Source organism: Kogia breviceps, chromosome 8, assembly GCF_026419965.1.
Source record: "Kogia breviceps isolate mKogBre1 chromosome 8, mKogBre1 haplotype 1, whole genome shotgun sequence".
Lineage (NCBI taxonomy): Eukaryota > Metazoa > Chordata > Mammalia > Artiodactyla > Physeteridae > Kogia > Kogia breviceps.
The window spans coordinates 7,803,141-7,822,532 of NC_081317.1; the positions used below are offsets into that span (position 1 = coordinate 7,803,141).

Consider the following 19,392-nt stretch of genomic DNA (forward strand, 5'->3'; position numbering starts at 1 on the left):
AGAGAAAGAAGGCTCCTGGCCAGGCACCCAGGTCTATTGGAGACAGATGTGTAGACAGACAGCCAGGACCCACACGATTGGTGCTTTCTCGGGGAGCGCAGGGCAGGGCTAGGCCAGCTGCTATGGGATTAGGCTGGGCTTCGTGGAGGAAGCAGGAACCCTAAGAACGGCCAGAGTTCACAGAATTGAAGGAGGCCGCGGGGAAGGGCAGAGGATAGAGTGAACGCATAGGCAGCAAAGTGGGACTCAGATGAGGCCAGCATGTGATTCACTGCATCGTGAGCTTACAGTTCACCTCGGGGCAGGGCTGGGGAGATGGACAAGGCCCCGTCGCCATAGTAAGGGGTTCGGTCTCTATCCTGTGGGCAGTGACAGTCATTGGAGGGTCTTTAGGGGCACGACAGGGTGCTGCTGTGATATGTCATCCTAGAGCGCATGACAACAGAATCTCCCTGTCACACTCTGCCTCTTCCAGAGAACTCAGTCCATGGAGTGTCCGGCCTTTAACTCAAGGAGTCAGGCTGCAGGCTCCAGGACCGCTGGGCCTGTTTGTTTGAGGGGGTGATGGAGAGAGCTGGGGTTCAGGAGATGGGGGCTCCAGTCCTGGATCCGTCACTGACCAGCACCTCGTATCGTGCCTGGCATGCAGAAGGGACTCCTTCTCCCCTCGCTCCAATAGACACAGCCTTCTTGGGCTAAGGGACTCACCAAAGAATCATGGAGCAGCAAAAGGTGGCCCAGGGCCTGGAGTCTACCGACGACTGTTTGTTGACTGACTGACTGAATGAATGAATGCACTGCCACGTGACCTTGAGGCCAGGGTCAAGAGCGTGGGCTCTGGAGCCAGACAGTCTTCGAATTGAACCTTACTCCCCACCACTTACAGGGGCACGATCTTGGGCCACCTCTGCAAGCCTTGGTTTTCCCTGGGAAACATGGAGATAATCATCATACCTAGCTCACAGGGGCCTGTGAGACTCCAGTGGGGTAGCACAGGCGAATTACTGAGCTCGGGCCTGCCCAGAGCCACTCTCGATGTTCAGTAGCTCTGCCTGTTGTTATTATAACGTCTCCTCTGTGGGCTCCGTGTCTCCCCTGCCAATACCCTCGTTTGCCGAGCACGCTACGGCGTGCAGCACGTCTTCACGTCAGTGAACTCATTTGATCCTCATAGGCTGTTGCTATGAGGCGGCTGAAACAGGGACCGTGAATCCATTTGCAAAGGGGGCAGCTGAGGTCTAGCCTGACGGAGCTGCGTGCTCCTGGCCTTCTTGCCCCAAGGGTCGAGCCCATGATCCCACCAGATCTACTACCGTGACAGCGAAAGACCCGTGGCTTCCCTGGGAGACATCTTCCTCCCCAGGCGGCCCCCAAGAAGGGGGTCTACGGCCCAACAGTCCCCCTCAGCCAGTCCTCGCCAGGTGCCTGCTCTGTGCCCAGCCTGCGTTGGGCATTGATGGTGCAGAGAGAAAGCAGATCTGGTCCTTGCCCTTGAGCCACTCGCAGGGGAGGCAGAGGTGGGCGTGGGCATCCCTGGCACCAAGTGATAGACTCGGCTACTGGGGAAGGGGATGCAGGGGCCCGCGGGCCCCGGGAGGATGTGCACTGAGTGTGGAGGGAAGGAGGCATTAGGGAAACGACTCCCAGTGTCTAGCCAGACCGAGAGGGGAGTCAAGGGCGTTCCAGACAGAAGGCACTGTGTGAGCAAAGGCCTAGAGGCAAGAAACACGAGCGGGCAGCGGTGGTGTGGGTGGCGACCGTCTCAGCAACGGGCCCGATCCCTCCCAACCTATGGCTGCCGCCTTCAAACCCTGGCACAGAGAAACAGCTTTCCCCGGCATCCCCGCGTGGCCTCTCAAGCCTCAGATTTCCTGTGGGTGGGCGGCAGATGAGTTGTGGCAGCCAAGAGCCTCGGGGAAGAGAGGTTCGGGGCGGGGGGGGGGCGGTGTTGGGAGGGTTTGCAGACAGACGAGGGGGCCGCTGGGCAGGGGCTCTATCTTGCTGGGTCCCCAAAGGGCAGGCTGGAGCCTGGATTCCGGGAGGGGGCCCAGGGTCACATCCTGACCTGCAGAGACAGGAAACCGGCCTGGTGTCTCAGCAGTTCCCGTCAGGCCAACTGCGCTGATCTGCTGTCCTCCTAGCAAACCCCAGGCAGCCAGAGCTGCAACAGCTGCTGATTCACCCCACTTCTGGGCAAACTCAGGGAACTGACGACGCCTTGCCCACCCCCAAGCACACGAACTCGCGGGGCTCTGGCACTGACTCTTTCCTGGGGAGAGGGGCACACAGGGCTGCCTGGCCAGACGGAGGGCAGGGGGCCACGGGTTGCCCCAGGCCATCCTGGGAGGCTGTGAAGGGCTGTGGAAGGCAGTGCCGCCCTCAGACCTGGGCAAGGGGCCCCTGCCTGGGACCCACAATTTGCAGCCCCTCTCTGGCCCTTTTCCAGGCGCCTCTCCCCTGCCCCGGGTGGGGAATCTGCCGAAGGGACCTGCATCCCTCCCCCTAGCTCCTACCCTGGGACCCAGGACTCCAGAATTCCCTGCCCAAATGCGCTGGGCCTCCTCCCAGGGCTGGAGGGGGCTCTTTCTTGTCCTTTCCTCTAGAAGGGGCACTGCATGGCGGGCGTCAGCTCCCTTAGACCTGAAGGCTGGCTGAGATGACTCAGGGTGGACATTGATGGTGCAGAGAGAAAGCAGACGTGGCCCCGGCCCTGGAGCCACTCCTGGGGGAGGCAGAGGTGGGCGTCAGCAGCCCTGGTACCGAGTGATGGACTCAGCAACGGGGGGCACAGGGGGCTGGGAGGAGTGAGCAGGGCAGAGCTCGGGCATCCAGGCTCGTTTTCCACACGTGTCCGTGTGAAGAGAAGCAAGGTGGGCTGGGGCCAGGGGCTGTCATATATGTTCTTGTCCCAGGCCTTGTAGATATTAGGGGGCAAGCTTGGCGGAGGGGCACGGGCTGGGGGTCAGACAGACTGGACGTGGATTGTGTCTGCTCTCTCAGTGCTGTATCCCCAGGGTCCAGCTCAGGGTCAGTTCAGGCACTGGATGGATGGATGGATGGATGGATGGATGGATGGATCGGCGGGTGAATAACGGAAGGAAGGGGAAATACACGTGTGTGTAAGCATTTGCTGACTGTCCATTCCCAAGAGGTTGGTGGTGTCACTGACTGTTTGGGGGTGTTACTCTTGTTCTCTGCCAAGCTCCTCGATGACAGGGTTGTATCTTCTTTCCTGTTCCCCTTTGACAGCATAGAAGCTGGGCCCAGTGCCGGTCTCTCAGACAAATGAACTGGGCACGTGGGGAGAACACGGGCTGACCAGGGACCCTCAGTTGGGGAGAGGAGCATGCCTCTCCTGGGTGTTCTGGAAGCCCAGCCTGTAGCCACCTGGCCGGAGACCATGACTCCCAGGTGCCAAGCACTGGGAGCCCCAGGAGGCTGGATGGCCTCTAGGGGCCACACGATACTAGAACCTCACTGAGCCCAGCTCCTCCCTGCCCAGATGGGGAGGCTGAGGCCCAGAGAGGGGAAGCTGCGGGGTGGCGTGGCTGAAGCAGGTCCCAGTTCCAGCTAACTGCTGCCCAGCTCTAACGCCAGCCTCCTCAGCCTCCAAACCACGGCACTCCTCTGGACGAGCGGGCAGGGAGGGAACCGGCGGTAGCGAAAGCCAATCTATCAATACTACCATGTATTTAGCCGGGCACTGGACAACCCGCTTTGCAGGCAGAATCTCACCGAATCCTCACAAGTCTATGAAGCGGGTATATTGTTCAGCCCATTTTCCAGATCAGCAAGCCGAGGCCCAGGGAGAGGAAGTAAGTGCCCAGGGCCACAAGCGAATGACTGAGCCCGGGTTTGAATTCAGGTCAGTCTGGCTTTGACCCCCTTCACCTGTTACCCTGCCTCCTTGTGCCGTCTGAGTCTGCTGGGTTGGACAGAGGACGGCTGGCTCCAATCTGGCCGGCTCCAGTCTGGCCCTCGGAGTTGGGGTGGGGGGGGGGCGCTGCAGGCAGCCCCGAGGCTCCACTCCTAGAAGAATTGCTGGAAGCGACTTTCTATAAGTGGCTACTAGCACTCAGGACCTCCTCACCGAAATCTCCCCTTCCCGCCACTGACTGCTGGGCCAACAATGGCATCTGTGGGACACGGGCACAAAAATAGAAACACGGTCTCCCGCCCACTGGCTCAGGGAGGGGGCCAGGGCAGGCCCGGGCCGGCCCAGGTTGCAGAGCTGGGGGAGAGGGCTTGGCTGGCCTGCCCGCCTCGGCTGGGCTCCCAGAATCCCCAGGATGACAGAGGGAAGACTGGGAGCTTGGGGTGGGGGGCAAGGCAGGCCCCTCTCTTTGCCTTTGGGGTCCAGGCTGGGAGGCAAGAGAGAAGTCGGCGTGTGAGTGGCCAGGCTGATGAGTCAGAGCCACGGGATGGAAATGTTTGCTGTGGAAACCTTGACTGGGTTTTTCTGGTAACCAGCTGGCCTTCGGCTCGGCCCAGGGGCTCAGAGACCCCAGGGAGCCCAGCCAGCCGAGTTTCCACATGGCTCACTCGCTGTGTGGCCCTGGGCCCTGCCTGCCCCTCTTTGGGCCTCAGCCCCCACCCCTTTCCCAGTCCCCAACTCTACAGGGAGGGACTTGGTGACAACTGAGTGGGGGGATTGGTATGTGAGCCCTGGGAGCACAGCTAGATGTGATGTCATGACACACGTCACCAAGCTCTAGTCTCCTAACCCCCTCACCCTTAGCATGACCCGAGCCTGACCTCTACTTATCTTTTATAACTTCCTTTAGCCCCGAGCCCCACCTGGTTTTGGTTCTCAACCCTGTCTTACTCCCATTTCACAGATGGGAAAACTGAGGCACAGAGAAACTGGGACAGTTGCGGAGCGGCAGCAGGAATGGATGTTCACGGGGCTCTTTCCTCCCAGCTCAGGGGCTGCGCTCCCAGTCGCTCTGTCACCTGCAACGCTCTTGGCCTGCGGGTGTCCACCCAAGGGCAGAGGAGGGATGTCCACGTCTGCAGCGGCCGTGGCACCTCCAAACCATGGGGCCCATCTATTCACCATGTATGGGCCTCAAGGTCTACTCCTCTGTGGGAGGACAGACAGATGGAGCTGGACAGTGATGAACTGTGGGGCCGTCTGGGGAACGGCAGGGTTGAGAGGGAGGACACGGTCCAGGCGAGCTATCCAGGGGTCCAGGCGCCCACTCTGGCACCAGGCTGATGTGCACTGGGCGCCTGACTTCATCACTCACCTTGGCATGTGACCTCCGTGTCCCCGATCGCTGCATCTGTGAAATGGGAGCGTACCGGACCCTGCTTCATGAGAGCATGCACCACTTTCACCGCACACGACCGGGCACAGATTAGGTTGAACCTCGTGAAATTACGGATATTTGATTGTTGTTTCTTTAAAAGCTCTATCGTGAAAACATTTGCCTGTTTAAGGTGTACAGTTGAGTGGTTTTTATCAAATACACAGAGTTGTGCAATCGTATTCGATTGTTCAAGCTAATAATACATAGGCACCTAAGGTAAGGAAGCTGGGGTGGGTGCATTCTCGATGGTTCAGACAGGTCAGCAGTGCCCGGGCCTTTCCTGACACTGCAGACGTGGGTCTTCTTTCACTCCGGTTAATTTCGAGTACTGATCACAATCCTGGAACAAAATGTCAGTTCTGACCTTTAGATTGGTATTTCAGATTTTACCAGAATATGATATTAAATCCAGTATTTAATTCTTCAAGTGCTTAGAATGCGTAATATTTTTAAAAATTGATGAAACAAGATATTTCAAAATCCAAAAGTTATAAACCCATTAGAAAACAGAAATTAATCCAAAATGTGAACTTATCAAACATAAATTTGAGACACATCATTCTACTATAAATTAGCATAAAAGTGATTATTCCAAGAATAAGCAACCTGAATAGCTCACTAAAATGAAAAAAAAATATTTATGAAACATTGAAAATAAAACATTATTTGCTTTTTTGTTGTTGTTTCAAAGAGCAAACTTACAAAGAGGGATTATGGTGTCATTATTAGGTAACGGAAATATTTCTGGCAGATTTTTCCAGCAGCCGAAACACTCTCTGGCTCTGTGACATCAGTTGGGGAAATGGCCAGGAGATAATTAGAAGTTAAATCTAAAAACTTTCCACTGATGTCTTCATCTTGAAATATCTGTCTCCTTTTTGGTAAGTTGGAGGAGATTTGGGGAGGGTCAGCTTTTTGTCTCTTTGGAGAGACCGCCAGCTTTTGAGAGCCTCTGGAGTTTGTGTTTCAGTCAAGTGTTTCCATTTGTCTTTGGCCTCGTGAGGACGGGCCTTCTGAGGCCTATACCTGTCTCGGTTTCAGGAGTCACCTGTTCATACTCCATTGGTCCAGAGAGTCTTTGAGCAGAGCAGGGGTTCTTCTTTCGATAGAAGCTTTGCCTCGTGGATCGCTGTGTTCTTTTTCTTCTTGAGAGTAAGGAGGTGTAGAAAAACAACATGATGGGGCAGGATAGCGGTTGAGAGGAGAGGCCTGCCTGGGTCCAGATCTTAGCTCCATACTTACTTGCCGTGTGATCATGGGCAAATGACTTCACCTCTTTGTGCCCCACTTCCTCATCTGTAAGTGAGAGTAACAATGGTACCTACCTCTTCGGGTTGTCCTGGGGGTTAAGTGAGTCGATGTGTAAAGCACTTAGAATAGTCCAAGCACTTAGTAAGCACCGTAGAAGTGGGCGGTATTAATTATTGTTGTTGTCGTTGTTATGAAAGCATTCTAAATGCATACACCATGATCAATTAAATTTTTTAATGCAGTCGGTACCTCTCAAGACATAAATGATTTCAACTTACATTTCTTATAAAATATCAAAATAATGGTATTACTCAACAAATTATGAGTATCTAGTACTTTAAAATAGTAAAGCAGACAGGAATACTGCAAACTAGGGAGGGTTTGATGCCTCAACGCTGTTGCATAGGGACAGAGAAAGGGTACAGGCTACTCTCTAAGTCACACAGGTGTTTGCAGGCCTGGTACACAGCAGGTGCTCTGTGGAAATAATAAACCTCAACTGACTACTGGATAAAGTTCGGGTTCATTGCATTTACTTATTTATTTTCATGGAAAGGCATTTTATTTTAAACATAGCAGTGTGTACATGTCAGTCCCCAACTCCCAATCTACCCCTCCCCGCTACCCTTAAACAAACATCTCTTTGGATTTGCTGGGACTCATCTCCTTCATTCGTTCAGCAAATATTATCTGGGTACCTCCTGAGGGCCAGGCACTGTGCTGGGCTCTGGGAGACAGGAGTGGACAAGCTGGGCAGGGAGAATGGAGTGGAAGCTCACAGTAAATGAGTCGTCACTACTGATCTGGTGGCACAGCCTGTGCAATCTGACTGGTCTATGTATGTGTCTCTCCCCTGGCCCCATTCCAGGAGGTGTCGGCGCTGGAGCTGACTCTCCAGACGTCCAAGCAAAATGGCACCCGGCCCCGAGAGGTGCTCCTGATCCTCAGCACTAACAAGACCATCTTCCTGAAGTTGCAGGCTCCAGGAATCCCGCTCCACCTGGCCTACGTGAGTGTGTTACCTCCAACCCCAGCCTCAGGCACGGGCCCTGGGAGGCTCCTCCTGTCCACCTCTGTGGGCCAGGGTCCCCTGCTTCTCTTTTTCATTCTGACATTATTCACCGGGGCCCTAGGGCCCTGCTGAATCCCATGGGGCCCTGACAGAGAGAACGCAAAGGGCAACAGAACCTGGGATAAAGAGCCCAAACCTGGAGGTGGGAATCAGGTTGACGTGCAACCCTGGCCGACCCCAGTCCTCTCTCATGGCCTCAGGTTTCCCATGTGTCCAGTGGGAGAATTGAGGACAGTCCCATAAAATAACCTTGTCACCACCGTCTTTGAAAAAGTTACAAGACATAAATTTGAAAATATTTAAGTGCAGACGAAAAAGGCCAGGAAGAAACCTAACAAAGATGGACTTCCCTAGCCGTCCAGTGGTTAAGACTCCACGCTTCCAATGCAGGGGGCACGGGTTTGATCCCTAGTCAGGGAACTAAGATTCTGCACGCTGCACGGAGTGGCCCAAAAACCAAAACCAAAACCAAAACCAAAGAAACCTAACAATGCGTTAACGGTAGTTATGGGGAATTCCCTGGTGAGAAACCAAACAAAACAGTAGTTACGGCTGGGGAGTGGGATACGGAGAGATATCTGTTTTGTTCTTTAAACCTTGTTGAATTTGCAAGATTTGCTATAATTAGCATGGCCTAAGTTGGAGAAAAAATTATTTTTTTAAAATTCAGATATTATTAAGTGTCAGACACATCCACCAGAGAGAGGAGGTCCTCTGTCTGGGACCCAGAGTGAGGAAGCTCAGGGCTGGAGGAGGTGGGGCGGACCACGGCACTGCTCCCTCCACATGGAAGGCCCTGGGAGGTGATCCCCAGATGCGAGCAGCTGTCGTTGACAGCCCGAGAATGCAGAGGGGAGGGAGCCAGAGCCCGGGGGAGAGCAAAGATAACAAGTGGGAGAGAGACACAGACAGAAAAATGGCAACGGAAAGAGGGCGGGCCTGTTGAGAGAGGAATAGACTGACTCTCAGAGAGACCACAGAGTTCCAGGAGCGGGAGAGAGGAGCTGGGGACCTGAAGAGAGGCCCAGATCCAGGGCTGCCTGGGAGACGGGCCCAGACACGGAGAGAAGTTGAGGGGCTGCGGGGCTGGCGGCAGGGGCAGCACGGAGGCAGACGGAGCTGGCCAGGCCGGACGCCCCTGGGAGGGAAGTTGCAAGCCTAACGGAGCCAACCAGGAGGGCGGAGCCGACCGACCCCACGCGGCCCATCCCTCGGCTCCCAGTGCGGAAAGAGAGATCCTGCCGCGGCTCCTCCTCCCTCTCGACTCTCCCCTTTCCCCTTCCCATTCCGGACGCCCCGGCGGCCCAACCCCGGGATCTAGGCCCGGCGGCGAGGCTCCGGGTGACGCAGTGCGCATGAAAAGCGCCCGCCCGCCGGGCCGGAAGGTCGCAGCAGCCGCCGGCTCCGACCTCCGCCAGGCCTTCCTTCCCCCTCCCCGCCCCACGCTAAGAAGACACGGCCGGGGGGCCGGGCGGGGGGCACCTCCGGAGCCGCGCGCGGCCTCGGCCCGCAATTTCCGGAGCCGGGCCCCCGCAGCCGGAGCCGGGACGCTGCTGGAGGGACAAAGAGCCCCACGGGGGCAGCGCCAGGAGACTGACAAACGCCTTGCCCTTTAATCCCTATTACATCCCCATTTTACAGAGCTGACCCTCAGGGTCAGATGGGTAAAAGTCCCCCCACCCCCAAACTCTCCAGCTCTAACCCACTGCCCCAGCCCTTCCATGCTTCCATGCGGGCGGGCGCTGGGTTCCTCACCCAGGTGCTCATCACTTTGCGCCCCCCCCCTCCCCCCGTTACAGTCCTGCTCCATTCCAGGTGGACCATTCTATGGTGTCTCGGCCACTGTCAGGCAGTCCCCCTTAGTATCTAGCCTGAAGCCCTTATGCTGCTGCTGCTTAAGCTCAGTGCCTCTGGCTTTGGAGATAGATGGAAAAGGAACTCTCTCTTTTTAAAATTTATTTATTTTTGGCTGCCTTGGGTCTTCGTTGCTGTGCACGGGCTTCCTCTAGTTGCGGCGAGTGGGGGGCTACTCTTCGTTGCGGTGCACGGGCTTCTCATTGCGGTGGCTTCTCTTGTGGCGGAGCACGGGCTGTAGGCGCGCGGGCTTCAATAGTTGTGGCTCGTGGGCTTCAGTAGTTGTGGCTCGCAGGCTCTAGAGCGCAGGCTCAGTAGTGGTGGCGCACGGGCTTAGTTGCTCTGTGGCATGTGGGATCTTCCTGGACCAGGCCTCAGACCCGTGTCCCCTGCACCGGCAGGCGGATTCTTAACCACTGGACCACCAGGGAAGTCCCAAGGCACTCTCTTGAGTCTGTGGCCCCAACAGCTTCCTCTGAACCGTTTGACTTCAACAGAGTACCTATGCCAGGAAGTCTTTCCTATTTCCTTCCCCAGCCCACCAGAGTCTCTCCTGAGGCGTGGGCAGTAGAGTCAGTGAGGTGCTGGAGCCACCCAGATTCTCATCCCTGTCCATCCAGGGGTCGTGTCTTGCTCCTCTGTTTCTTATTAAATCATATCCTCTGTTTTCTATTGTTTCAAATGACTTGAGGCGTGACTAGTTTCTGGATGGTAGGATCCCCCAGAGCAGGGACCACCCCTGTTTGTCTTTCATTCATTCATGTATTCGTCCATTTCTTCTCTCTTGCCTTCTCCCTTCCCACATGCAGGGAGCACCTGTCATGTGCCAGGCATCAGGGAGAAGCTGCCACGTCAGGATCCCCCGTGCCGGGCCCAGGGCCCGGCACGAAGTTAGACAAATATTTCTCAGTGCCTACTATGTGTCAAGTCCCAGGCAGGGGTGGGCGAGGCAGGCGTTGTCCCTCACAGACCTTAGAGCGTGGGGGAAACAGACAGTAACCACAGATGTCGTTAAGTGTGAGCTGAATGAGGGTGCCTGTGGAGGGGCGCGAGGGTGATGTTTGGACAGGTGGATGCACGTGGGCGTGTGTCTACCCGGCTCCCCAGGTGTGGAAAGGAGACGGGCAGACCCGGCTCTGGGACCTGTGAGCTGACTTCAGGTCCACCAGCCTCAGCACCCTCAGGCCTGGCCTCCTCTGCTCAGCCAAGCAGCTGCCTCCTCACATTATCTCCTGACCTCCTGCGTGGGACGGAGGGGACTCAGGCCTGAGCCTTCACGTGTCTCCGCAGAACCCCCGCCTGGTCGTCTTCCAAGAGACCACAGAGGTCAACACCACACAGCTGCCAGCCTTCACTACCAGGGGTGAGCTGCTCAGCTGGGCGGATACAAAGGGTCCCGTCACCTCTGCTGCCGAGCTGGACAATCCTCAAAGCATCCTCCTCCGCCTGGACCCAGGTCAGCTTTCCAACAGCCTCTCTGGGTTCAGGACTGGGCTCTGGAGGAATGTGAATGCCTCTGGCTCATTCCTCGGGTGTGGACGCTGAGGCACTGAGAGGGGACGTGATGTGCCCCCCGGTCACACGTAGCAGGTCAGTGCGCTCTTGGGACAGTGATTTTGCCGCTTCACCAGATATTAGATTGAACCGTGTGAAATTGCTGCTGTTTGTCAGTTTCTTGAACTACAGAAACAGCACTTTCTTATTATTTATCGTGTACCTACTAGGCACCAAGCCCTATGCTAGGCATTTGGGGACGCTGTGGGGACAGATGCAGACCCTACCCTCCTGGAGCCGGCACTGTGGTGGGGAGATAATAAATATGTACACAAACACATTCTACAATTTCAGGTCATGGTAAATTCTATAAGAAAGATAAAAGGGGGATGATATGCTGTTGGTTGCAGGGCTGCATCCCTAGCATATGCCATGAGTTCATACCTTAAATTAGCCCTGTGTTGACAGATGAGGAAACAGAGGCCAGGGACTTCCCCTGGGTCCCTCTGATGTAAGTGGTGGAGGGGTGATTTGAACCCCGGTCCTCCCATGCCCCCCACTCTTTGCTGCTCCATCCTGCCTGCCCCGCCGTTTCTGTGGCTGAGGGTGGGCCTCTCTATTAGATGCCAGGCTGCTCGAGGAGGAGACATAAGTGCGCTTGTCTCCGCAGCCCCGAGGTCACCCTCTTCCTGCAGTCTGGAACCCCACAAGGACATGGGCCACACACTCGAATGGAGCCCTAACGCCCAGGCCTCCGTCCGGGGCTGCCGCTTGGAAGGTGTGGCCGGCCACAAGGAGGCGCACATCCTGAGGGTCCTGCCGGGCCCAGAAGCCTGGTAAGGGTGCCCGCCCCACCCCCTATAAAGCCCCGCCTCTGTCCAAGCCTCAGTCCCGTCCCTGGCCTGGTCAGAGGTTGTCACCCCCACCTATCTCGGAGCCCCGCCCGTTTCCTCGTCCACGGACCCATGACCGACCACGTTAAGAGCGCAGCCGCTGCCCACCCGACCCCAGGTCCTGTCCCTGCCCCGCAAGTCCGGGTCAAGCACCAACCCCGTCCCCGGCACCCCACACTACCGCCCGCTCTGATGCGGGGGTCTGTCTCCCCACAGGCCCCGGACGGTGACCGTGAAGGTGGAGCTGAGCTGTGCTTCGAGGGATCCTGACGCCGCCGTGCTCATCCTTCAGGGTCCACCCTACGTGTCCTGGCTCATCGACGCCAACCACAACATGCAGATCTGGGTGAGACCCCGTTCAGGTCTCCCCAAAGCTCTCCAAAGCAAAAAGTCCAAACTCCCTGCACCATCACCCCAGCCCTGAGCCTTTATCCGTGATGATCCTCTGCCCCCAACCTCTCCTTCTGTGCACTACCTATTCTTCCTTCAGACCTTCACCTAGATGTTACCTCCTCCAGGAAGTCTTCCATGATCCCTTAGGGAGGCCCCTAACCCAGCCCACAGGGTCAGGGAAGTTTCCTGGAGAGGTGAACTCAAAGCTGAGTTGGAAGTCAGAACAGGAACCAGTAGACGAGGGGAGGTGGCCCAGGCAGGGGAAACAGCAGGAGCGAAGGAGAGAGCAGGATCGAGGCCTGGCAGACCCTGACTGGCCTGCAGGTGCCCCCGCCAGGCTGTGTGCCCCCTGACTGTGTCTGTAGCTCCCTGCCCTGCCTCTCTCCCTGTCGTTAGACCACTGGTGAATACTCCTTCAAGATCTTTCCGGAGAAGAACATCCGTGGCTTCCACCTCCCAAACACAACCCAAGGCCTGCTGGGGGAGGCCCGGAGGCTCAATGCCAGTGTAGTAGCATCCTTCGTGGAGCTCCCTCTGGCCAGTGTCGTCTCTCTGAGGGCACCCAGCTGTGGTGAGCGCCCGGCTCCCTCCCTTGCCCCCCTCCCTTCCCTTGCCCTCTCCTTGGGTCTGTAGCCACGCCCAGCTGCTCTGTGTGCTGGGCAAGCTGCATCAGCTGGTCGGAGCCCCATTTTCCTCATCTGCATCCCAGGGACACTGAGAGTACCTAGCTATAGAAGTGCTTAGCGCTTAAGAGCACAGTGAGCCCGCAGTGACTGTCTGCCGGCTGCCTCTGCTGCCCTGCAGGCAGTGGGCTGCAGCCCTCACCCACACCGGTCCAGACCACCCCTCCCAAGGAGGGCTGCAACAAGGAGCTGCTCCTGTCCCTGATCCAGCCCAAGTGCTCCGACGACGTCATGACTCTGGTACTCAACAAACACCTCATCTCGGTAAGGGAACTCCTGGCCTCCGGCCCAGCTGACAGGGGCAACTGGTCCTTCCTCTAGCCCAAGAATCTTGGGGTCCTAATCCAGGCAGGAGGACAAATCGTATCCCTCGGCAAGCGTCAGTTTTTCCACTTGTAAAATGGGGTTGATAATGGTCCCTGCCATGTGGTGAGAATTACATGAGGTCTGACGACCCAGCCAGATGTGGAACAGTAAGTGCTCAATAAATAGATACTAGGTAGACGTCATTATTAATCCTGAATGGAGGCTGAGCTGAGTGGCCACTTAGAATATCTATACAATGTGATCTCTGCCTAATTGAAGAACAAAGATGTTTATTATAAAAATAACACAGGCTTTTTTAAATGTGGAAAAAATTAGAAGAAAATCTCAATCACCCCATCCAAAGACAATGGCTACCAACAATTTGGTGGATTTCTTTCTGGAATGTTTTCTCTGTGTATTTCTCATACAGTGTAATCATATTGGATGCAATTGTCTGTTTCCTGCTATATTCATTTAATGTATTTTTAAAACTTTGACATATGTACTTAATAATATCACTTTTTAATTATTTTTTTAATAATGATTTATTTATTTGGCTGCGCCGGGTCTCAGTTGCGGCAGGCGGGCTTTTAGTTGCGGCACGTGGGATCTTTAGTTGAGGCTTGCATGCGGGGATCTAGTTCTCTGACCGGGGACTGAACCCGGGCCCCTGGAATTGGGAGCACGGACTGTTAACCTCTGGGCCACCAGGGAAGCCCCAATAACATCACTTTAAAAGCACATCCAGGGCTTCCCTGGTGGCGCAGTGGTTGAGAGTCCGCCTGCCAAGGCAGGGGACGCGGGTTCGTGCCCCGGTCCGGGAAGATCCCACATGCCGCGGAGCGGCTGGGCCCGTGAGCCATGGCCGCTGAGCCTGCGCGTCCGGAGCCTGTGCTCCGCGACGGGAGAGGCCACAGCAGTGAGAGGCCCGCGTATCTCAAAAAATAATAATAATAAAAATTAAAAAAAAAAATAAAAGCACATCCAATCCCATGATATTGACATGCCATAATTAACTCCTCCTCCCTCGTTAGACATTTGGGCCGTTTCCAATTCTGTAATATTATAAATATGCAGAAAGTGTCATTGTGCATATGAAATTTTTCTTTAAATAGGATTATTTTCTTAGGATAGGTTTCCACATTAGTGAGATTGCTGGGTCAAAATGAGTGAACATTCTGGAAGTTTTGATACATGTTGCCAACTGGCTTTCCAATAGATGATTCCAATTTTCACTGCTGATTAATGAGAACACTTTGACTCTCTCTCCCCCCAAATTGTTATTTTTTTGTCTAAAAAACTTTTTGCTGATGTGAGAGTGGGAACACTGTGTTCTATTCTTGTTTGAATTTCTACTTCTCTGATTAGTAGTGAGTTTGGGCTTGACTTCGTGCGACTGATTATAACCAAAGTCTCTGTGTGCGTTGTAACTTGGTATTTTTTTTTTTTTTTTTTTTTTTTTTTTTTGCGGTACGCGGGCCTCTCACTGTTGTGGCCTCTCCCTTTGCGGAGCACAGGCTCCGGACGCGCAGGCTCAGCGGCCATGGCTCACGGGCCCAGCCGCTCCGCGGCATGTGGGATCCTCCCGGACCGGGGCACGAACCCGCGTCCCCTGCATCGGCAGGCGGTCTCTCAACCACTGCGCCACCCGGGAAGCCCGTAACTTGGTATTTTTATTGACGATTTTTATTCGCTTTTTACATGAAGAAAGACATTTGTGGCCCTTTGTCCATCACTCTTATTGAAATAATCTCTCCCGGTTTGTTAGAGTTCTTTAAATTTTGGCCAGAGTGTTTTTAATTTTCTGGACATTTGAAAACGTTGAGCCATCCTAGCTGGTCATCTTCCCCTTTGTGATTTTTTTCTAGTCTTTCCGAGAAAGGAAATCTCTCTGCCAGAGCCTTGACAGGTCACGCATGTTCTCGGGGATTTTTTAGAATGACGCTTAACTCTACGTCCACGTGGACGTGTTTTGGGGTGTGGGGTATGGGGGCCTAGGTGAAGCTCCACCTGTCTGCGGCCCATCTCGCCCTCCTCCCTTGCCTCTGCGTGGCCAGACAGATGTCTGGGAGGTGGAGGTGGTGCAGGGACCAGCAATGGCTGGCATTACTGCTGTCCTGTCCCAAGAGGTCTGGATGCATACACTGTAATCCATCGATCTTTGAAACATTACAGTCCAGTTAAAAAGAATGTTCTAGATCTATAATATAAATGCAGAAAGATGTCTGTGATTTACTGCTCAGTGAGAAAACTAAGCTAAAGCATGAAGGACGGTATGATGCCGTTTGTTAAAAATGAGGGGAAGAAAAGGGAATTCCCCGGCGGTCCAGTGGTTAAGATTCTGAACTCCCACTGCAGGCGGGAGCTAAGATCCTGCACGCCGGGCAGCACGGCCAAAAAACAAGGGAAAAGGAAACCAACAAAGCCACACAATTTCTCTGAGTGTATGTGTCTGTAGAGAAGAAAACACTCATGATGTCACAGATCTCATTGCTAAGTACAAAAGTGTTTGTCAAGTTCAGGAAGAGTAGTCTTACATGGTGTGGGATGCTGAGAACGAACACAGATGGGGCAGGGGGCAGAGGCATATGGCTGTGATTTGGGACCCCTGGGCGGTGGTCAGTCCTTGGTGCTGGGGTGTGATGGACAGGCCCCCGGGAGCCCCGTGCCTCCTGACAGCGCGCCCCCGCCCCAACCCTGTCCCAGACCCTGAGGTGCACCGTCACGAGCCTGACCTTCTGGGACTCCAGCTGCCAGGCCGAGGACAGAGATGACCAGTTGGTCTTGCGCAGCGGCTACTCCAGCTGTGGCATGATAGTGACAGAAAACATGATCAGTAACCAGGTAAGAGCTGTGGTGGGAAAGGTAGCAGGGCCGGCTTAATTGGTGCCCCCGGATCTTCCAGAGGCTGAGGGGCGTTTGGGAGAGCGGGTGTGACGCTCAGCAGAAAGTCAGGTTTAGCCATCGGGTGGCTCAGTCTCCGCATCCAAAAATATGGGTGCGTTGGGTGCGATACCCTCTGGACTCCTTTCCGGCTCTGACCAGCTCCTCGGCTCTGTTCCTGCAGGTGATCGTCAACCTCCTGTCGAGCTCATCACCACAGCAGGTGAGACGGATGATCGCCGTGCTAACCCACCTGGTCCAGAGGGTCCTGGGGTCCATTCCTGGCCTGGGAGGGAGCTAGGCTTCAGGAAGTCCAGGCCCTGATCCTGGCAGGCCAATGGGTCGCCAGCGTGCCTCAGTCTCCGCTTCCGTGCAATGGGAGCAGTACTGTTTAGAGTTATGTTCTCAGCCTCTCAAGTCAGAGGGTTCATGCGCATATCGGCTGTGTGGCCTCGGGCAAATCACATAAGCTTTCTGGGCCCAAAGGTCCTGTTCATAGTGGCATAGGGGGCTTCCCCGGTGGCGCAGTGGTTGCGAGTCCACCTGCCGATGCAGGGGACGCGGGTTCGTGCCCCGGTCAGGGAGGATCCCACGTGCCGCGGAGCGGCTGGGCCCGTGAGCCGTGGCCGCTGAGCCTGCGTGTCCGGAGCCTGCGCTCCGCAACGGGAGGGGCCACAGCAGTGAGAGGCCCGCGTACCGCAAAAAAAAAAAATAGTGGCATAGGAAAGGATCCCCAGACGGGATGAGGAGCCATCACTGAGATGATGCATGGAGAGCACTTCACACAGGTCTCGTGCAGAGCAAGTTCTTGATAAATATCAGTTTGGGGTGGGGGCCGGTTTAAGGTGATGCTGAAGGTCAGGCAACAGCTCTGGGCCATGACTCCTGCCCCCACCCCTTACCTTCCTGGCTGGGTGCCTCCCCGACCGACCAAGCCTCCCTCCCATCTCCCACAGAAAAAGGTGCAGTGCATCAACATGGACAGCCTCTCCTTCCAGCTGGGCCTCTACCTCAGCCCGCACTTCCTCCAGGCCTCCAACACCATCGAGCTGGGGCAGCAGGGCTTTGTGCAGGTACTGGACTTGACCACTTAGGCCTGCCAACTCCTGGGATTTCTCAGAGCCTTTCTTTCCACCCAGTGGAACCTGACTTCCCAGAGAGGGGGAGGGAGCCCCCATGGTGCTCGGTGGAGGGGAGAGAGAGCAAAGGCAGAGCTCAGACACTGGCTGGAATGTCCTCTCTTCTTCCTCGTTTGCTCCAGGCAGGCCCGTGACTGTCCTTCCACCGTCACGGTTCTGGAGCAGGAGCTCCAGAATGAGTCTAGCTTATTTCACAAGAACAGGTGGGGCGGAGAGTTAAGAGTAACTGACCTTGCCTCGTCCCCCTTCCTACCCGTGCAGGTGAGCGTGGCCCCATCGATCCCTGAGCTCACGACCCAGCTGGACAGCTGCCAACTGAATTTGGGGCCTGACATGGAAATCGTGGAACTCATCCAGAGCCAGGCAGCCAAGAGCAGCTGTGTGAGCCTGCTGTCCCCGAGCCCTGGTGGTGACATGCGCTTCAGCTTCCTCCTCCGTGGCTACATGGTCCCCATGCCCACGACTAGCATCCTCAGCTGCACCGTAGCCCTGCGTCTCAGCACTTCCTCCCTGGTGAGTAGGGGCTTGGGCTAAGCCCAGCTCCAAGGGTGGCTTCCGGGTCTGGAGTTTTCAGGAAGGGATGTGATAGACCATGAGGATGTGGGAGCAGTGGGCGAAAGACACAGCCACAGGCAGGCGTGTGGCCTCTGGGTACCAGGGGCACTCTTCCTGCCGCCCTACAGCCTTCTGATGGCTGTGTCTTGGACGTGGGTAGGATATGCAGCTGCAGCCGTTAGCTGGCCAGCCATCCATCCATCCATCCATCCATCCCACCCAGTTATCTCTCCATCTTCCAACTATCCCACCCAGGCATACATCAATTCCTCCTCCAGGAATCCATCCGCCCACCCAGCTATCCATGTAGTAGGACCACCAATGTAATCTCAACAAACGGGAGACCTCGGGGAAGAGGGTTAGTACAAAGGACACAAAATCCTGATTTTCTGCACTTACTGGTCACGTTTCACCATGCAGTGGATACCTGTTCTCAGACACTCGGCCCTGGACAGACACACTCACTCAGTCATCCCCAGGCCCTTGCACTCAGAAGCGTCTCCAGGATTAAAAGCCTCTCTGGTTGTATGAAAGCTGGAGAAGGCCCTGAGGCTGCTCCTGAGTGGGCCTCTCCCCGAGCCACAGTGAGCCTGTGGGCTGACCTGGCTCCTCTCAGCCAGGCATCACAGGGGTGATGGATACAGGGCCCCCATAATCCTCATGGGAGTTGGGGCCCTCTCAGGAACTCACAGGAACCATTCCAGTAGCAGCCAAGGATTGTCTGGCCGAGGCCCTCCCACAGCACAGAACTGCCAGCACTGGCCCAAAGGCTGCCAGCCAGAAGGTGGAGGAGAGGGGGCTCAAAGTCAAGGCCCCAGCGTGGGCTGTGACAGGCCAGGGTCACAGAGGCAGGGTTAGTAAGCCTGGAAGCTGCTCTCGAAGGCTGTGTCACACACTGTGTACTCTTCCTCCCCCAGGACGTCCAGAGGACTGTCTCCACACGCCTGAACATTGTCAGCCCTGGCCTGCATGGTGAGTTCTAAGTCTCTCCAGGGTTCCAGGGGCTGAGGTCAGAGTGGGGCCCAATGGGCGGCCCAGAGGGATGGGTCCAGGCACACAGCAGGGAGAACCCCAGAGAGTAGGGTCCACAGCTGCATCTTCCAGATGGAGAGCCTTTGTTCGTGGCCACCCTGTGGGACCGGATCGCAGGCCTTTGGCTCTTCTTGACCCCCAAGGTTGCTGGCTGACCTTGCTGGGGGCGGGGGATGGGGCCTCCCAGGATGAGACTTGGGGCGGCACTGGCCTCACCTTCCTTAAGGTCCTTAGTGTGGAGGGTACCCCTCAGCCCTCAGCCCAGCTCCCTCCAGCCTGGGCAGAAGAGTCCCTGACACTGAAGGCAGAGGTGGGAGAGGCATCTGCCTCTTTGCCATCCCACCTGGGCCTGGATGGAGCCCCTACACCCAGCCTGCAACCAGCAGGGCAGGCTAATGACCCCGTTGCAGGGATGGGAACTCAGAGACCTAAGGGGAGGCTGCCTGGCCCATAGTCACACACGAATCGGGAGTGTGGGAGGAGTGAAGCTTGGGAAAACCCAAGAGCGGAGCTGAAGAGCTCTCA

At 55.8% G+C, this 19,392-nt stretch overlaps 1 protein-coding gene across 3 annotated transcripts in view; it reads left to right on the forward strand.

Annotated features, from left to right (window-relative positions):
• Positions 1 to 19,392, forward strand: part of ENG (endoglin) — a 31,683-nt gene that overhangs the window by 10,589 nt on the left and 1,702 nt on the right. The window contains exons 3-13 of one of the 3 annotated variants that reach the window (XM_059072589.2): positions 7,432 to 7,572; positions 10,780 to 10,945; positions 11,654 to 11,819; positions 12,093 to 12,222; positions 12,666 to 12,840; positions 13,074 to 13,216; positions 15,965 to 16,102; positions 16,326 to 16,364; positions 17,098 to 17,214; positions 17,542 to 17,793; positions 18,753 to 18,807. In XM_059072589.2, the coding sequence (XP_058928572.1) occupies positions 7,432 to 7,572; positions 10,780 to 10,945; positions 11,654 to 11,819; positions 12,093 to 12,222; positions 12,666 to 12,840; positions 13,074 to 13,216; positions 15,965 to 16,102; positions 16,326 to 16,364; positions 17,098 to 17,214; positions 17,542 to 17,793; positions 18,753 to 18,807 (1,522 nt within the window). The other 2 variants (XM_067040664.1, XM_067040663.1) reach the window with 2 other exon arrangements.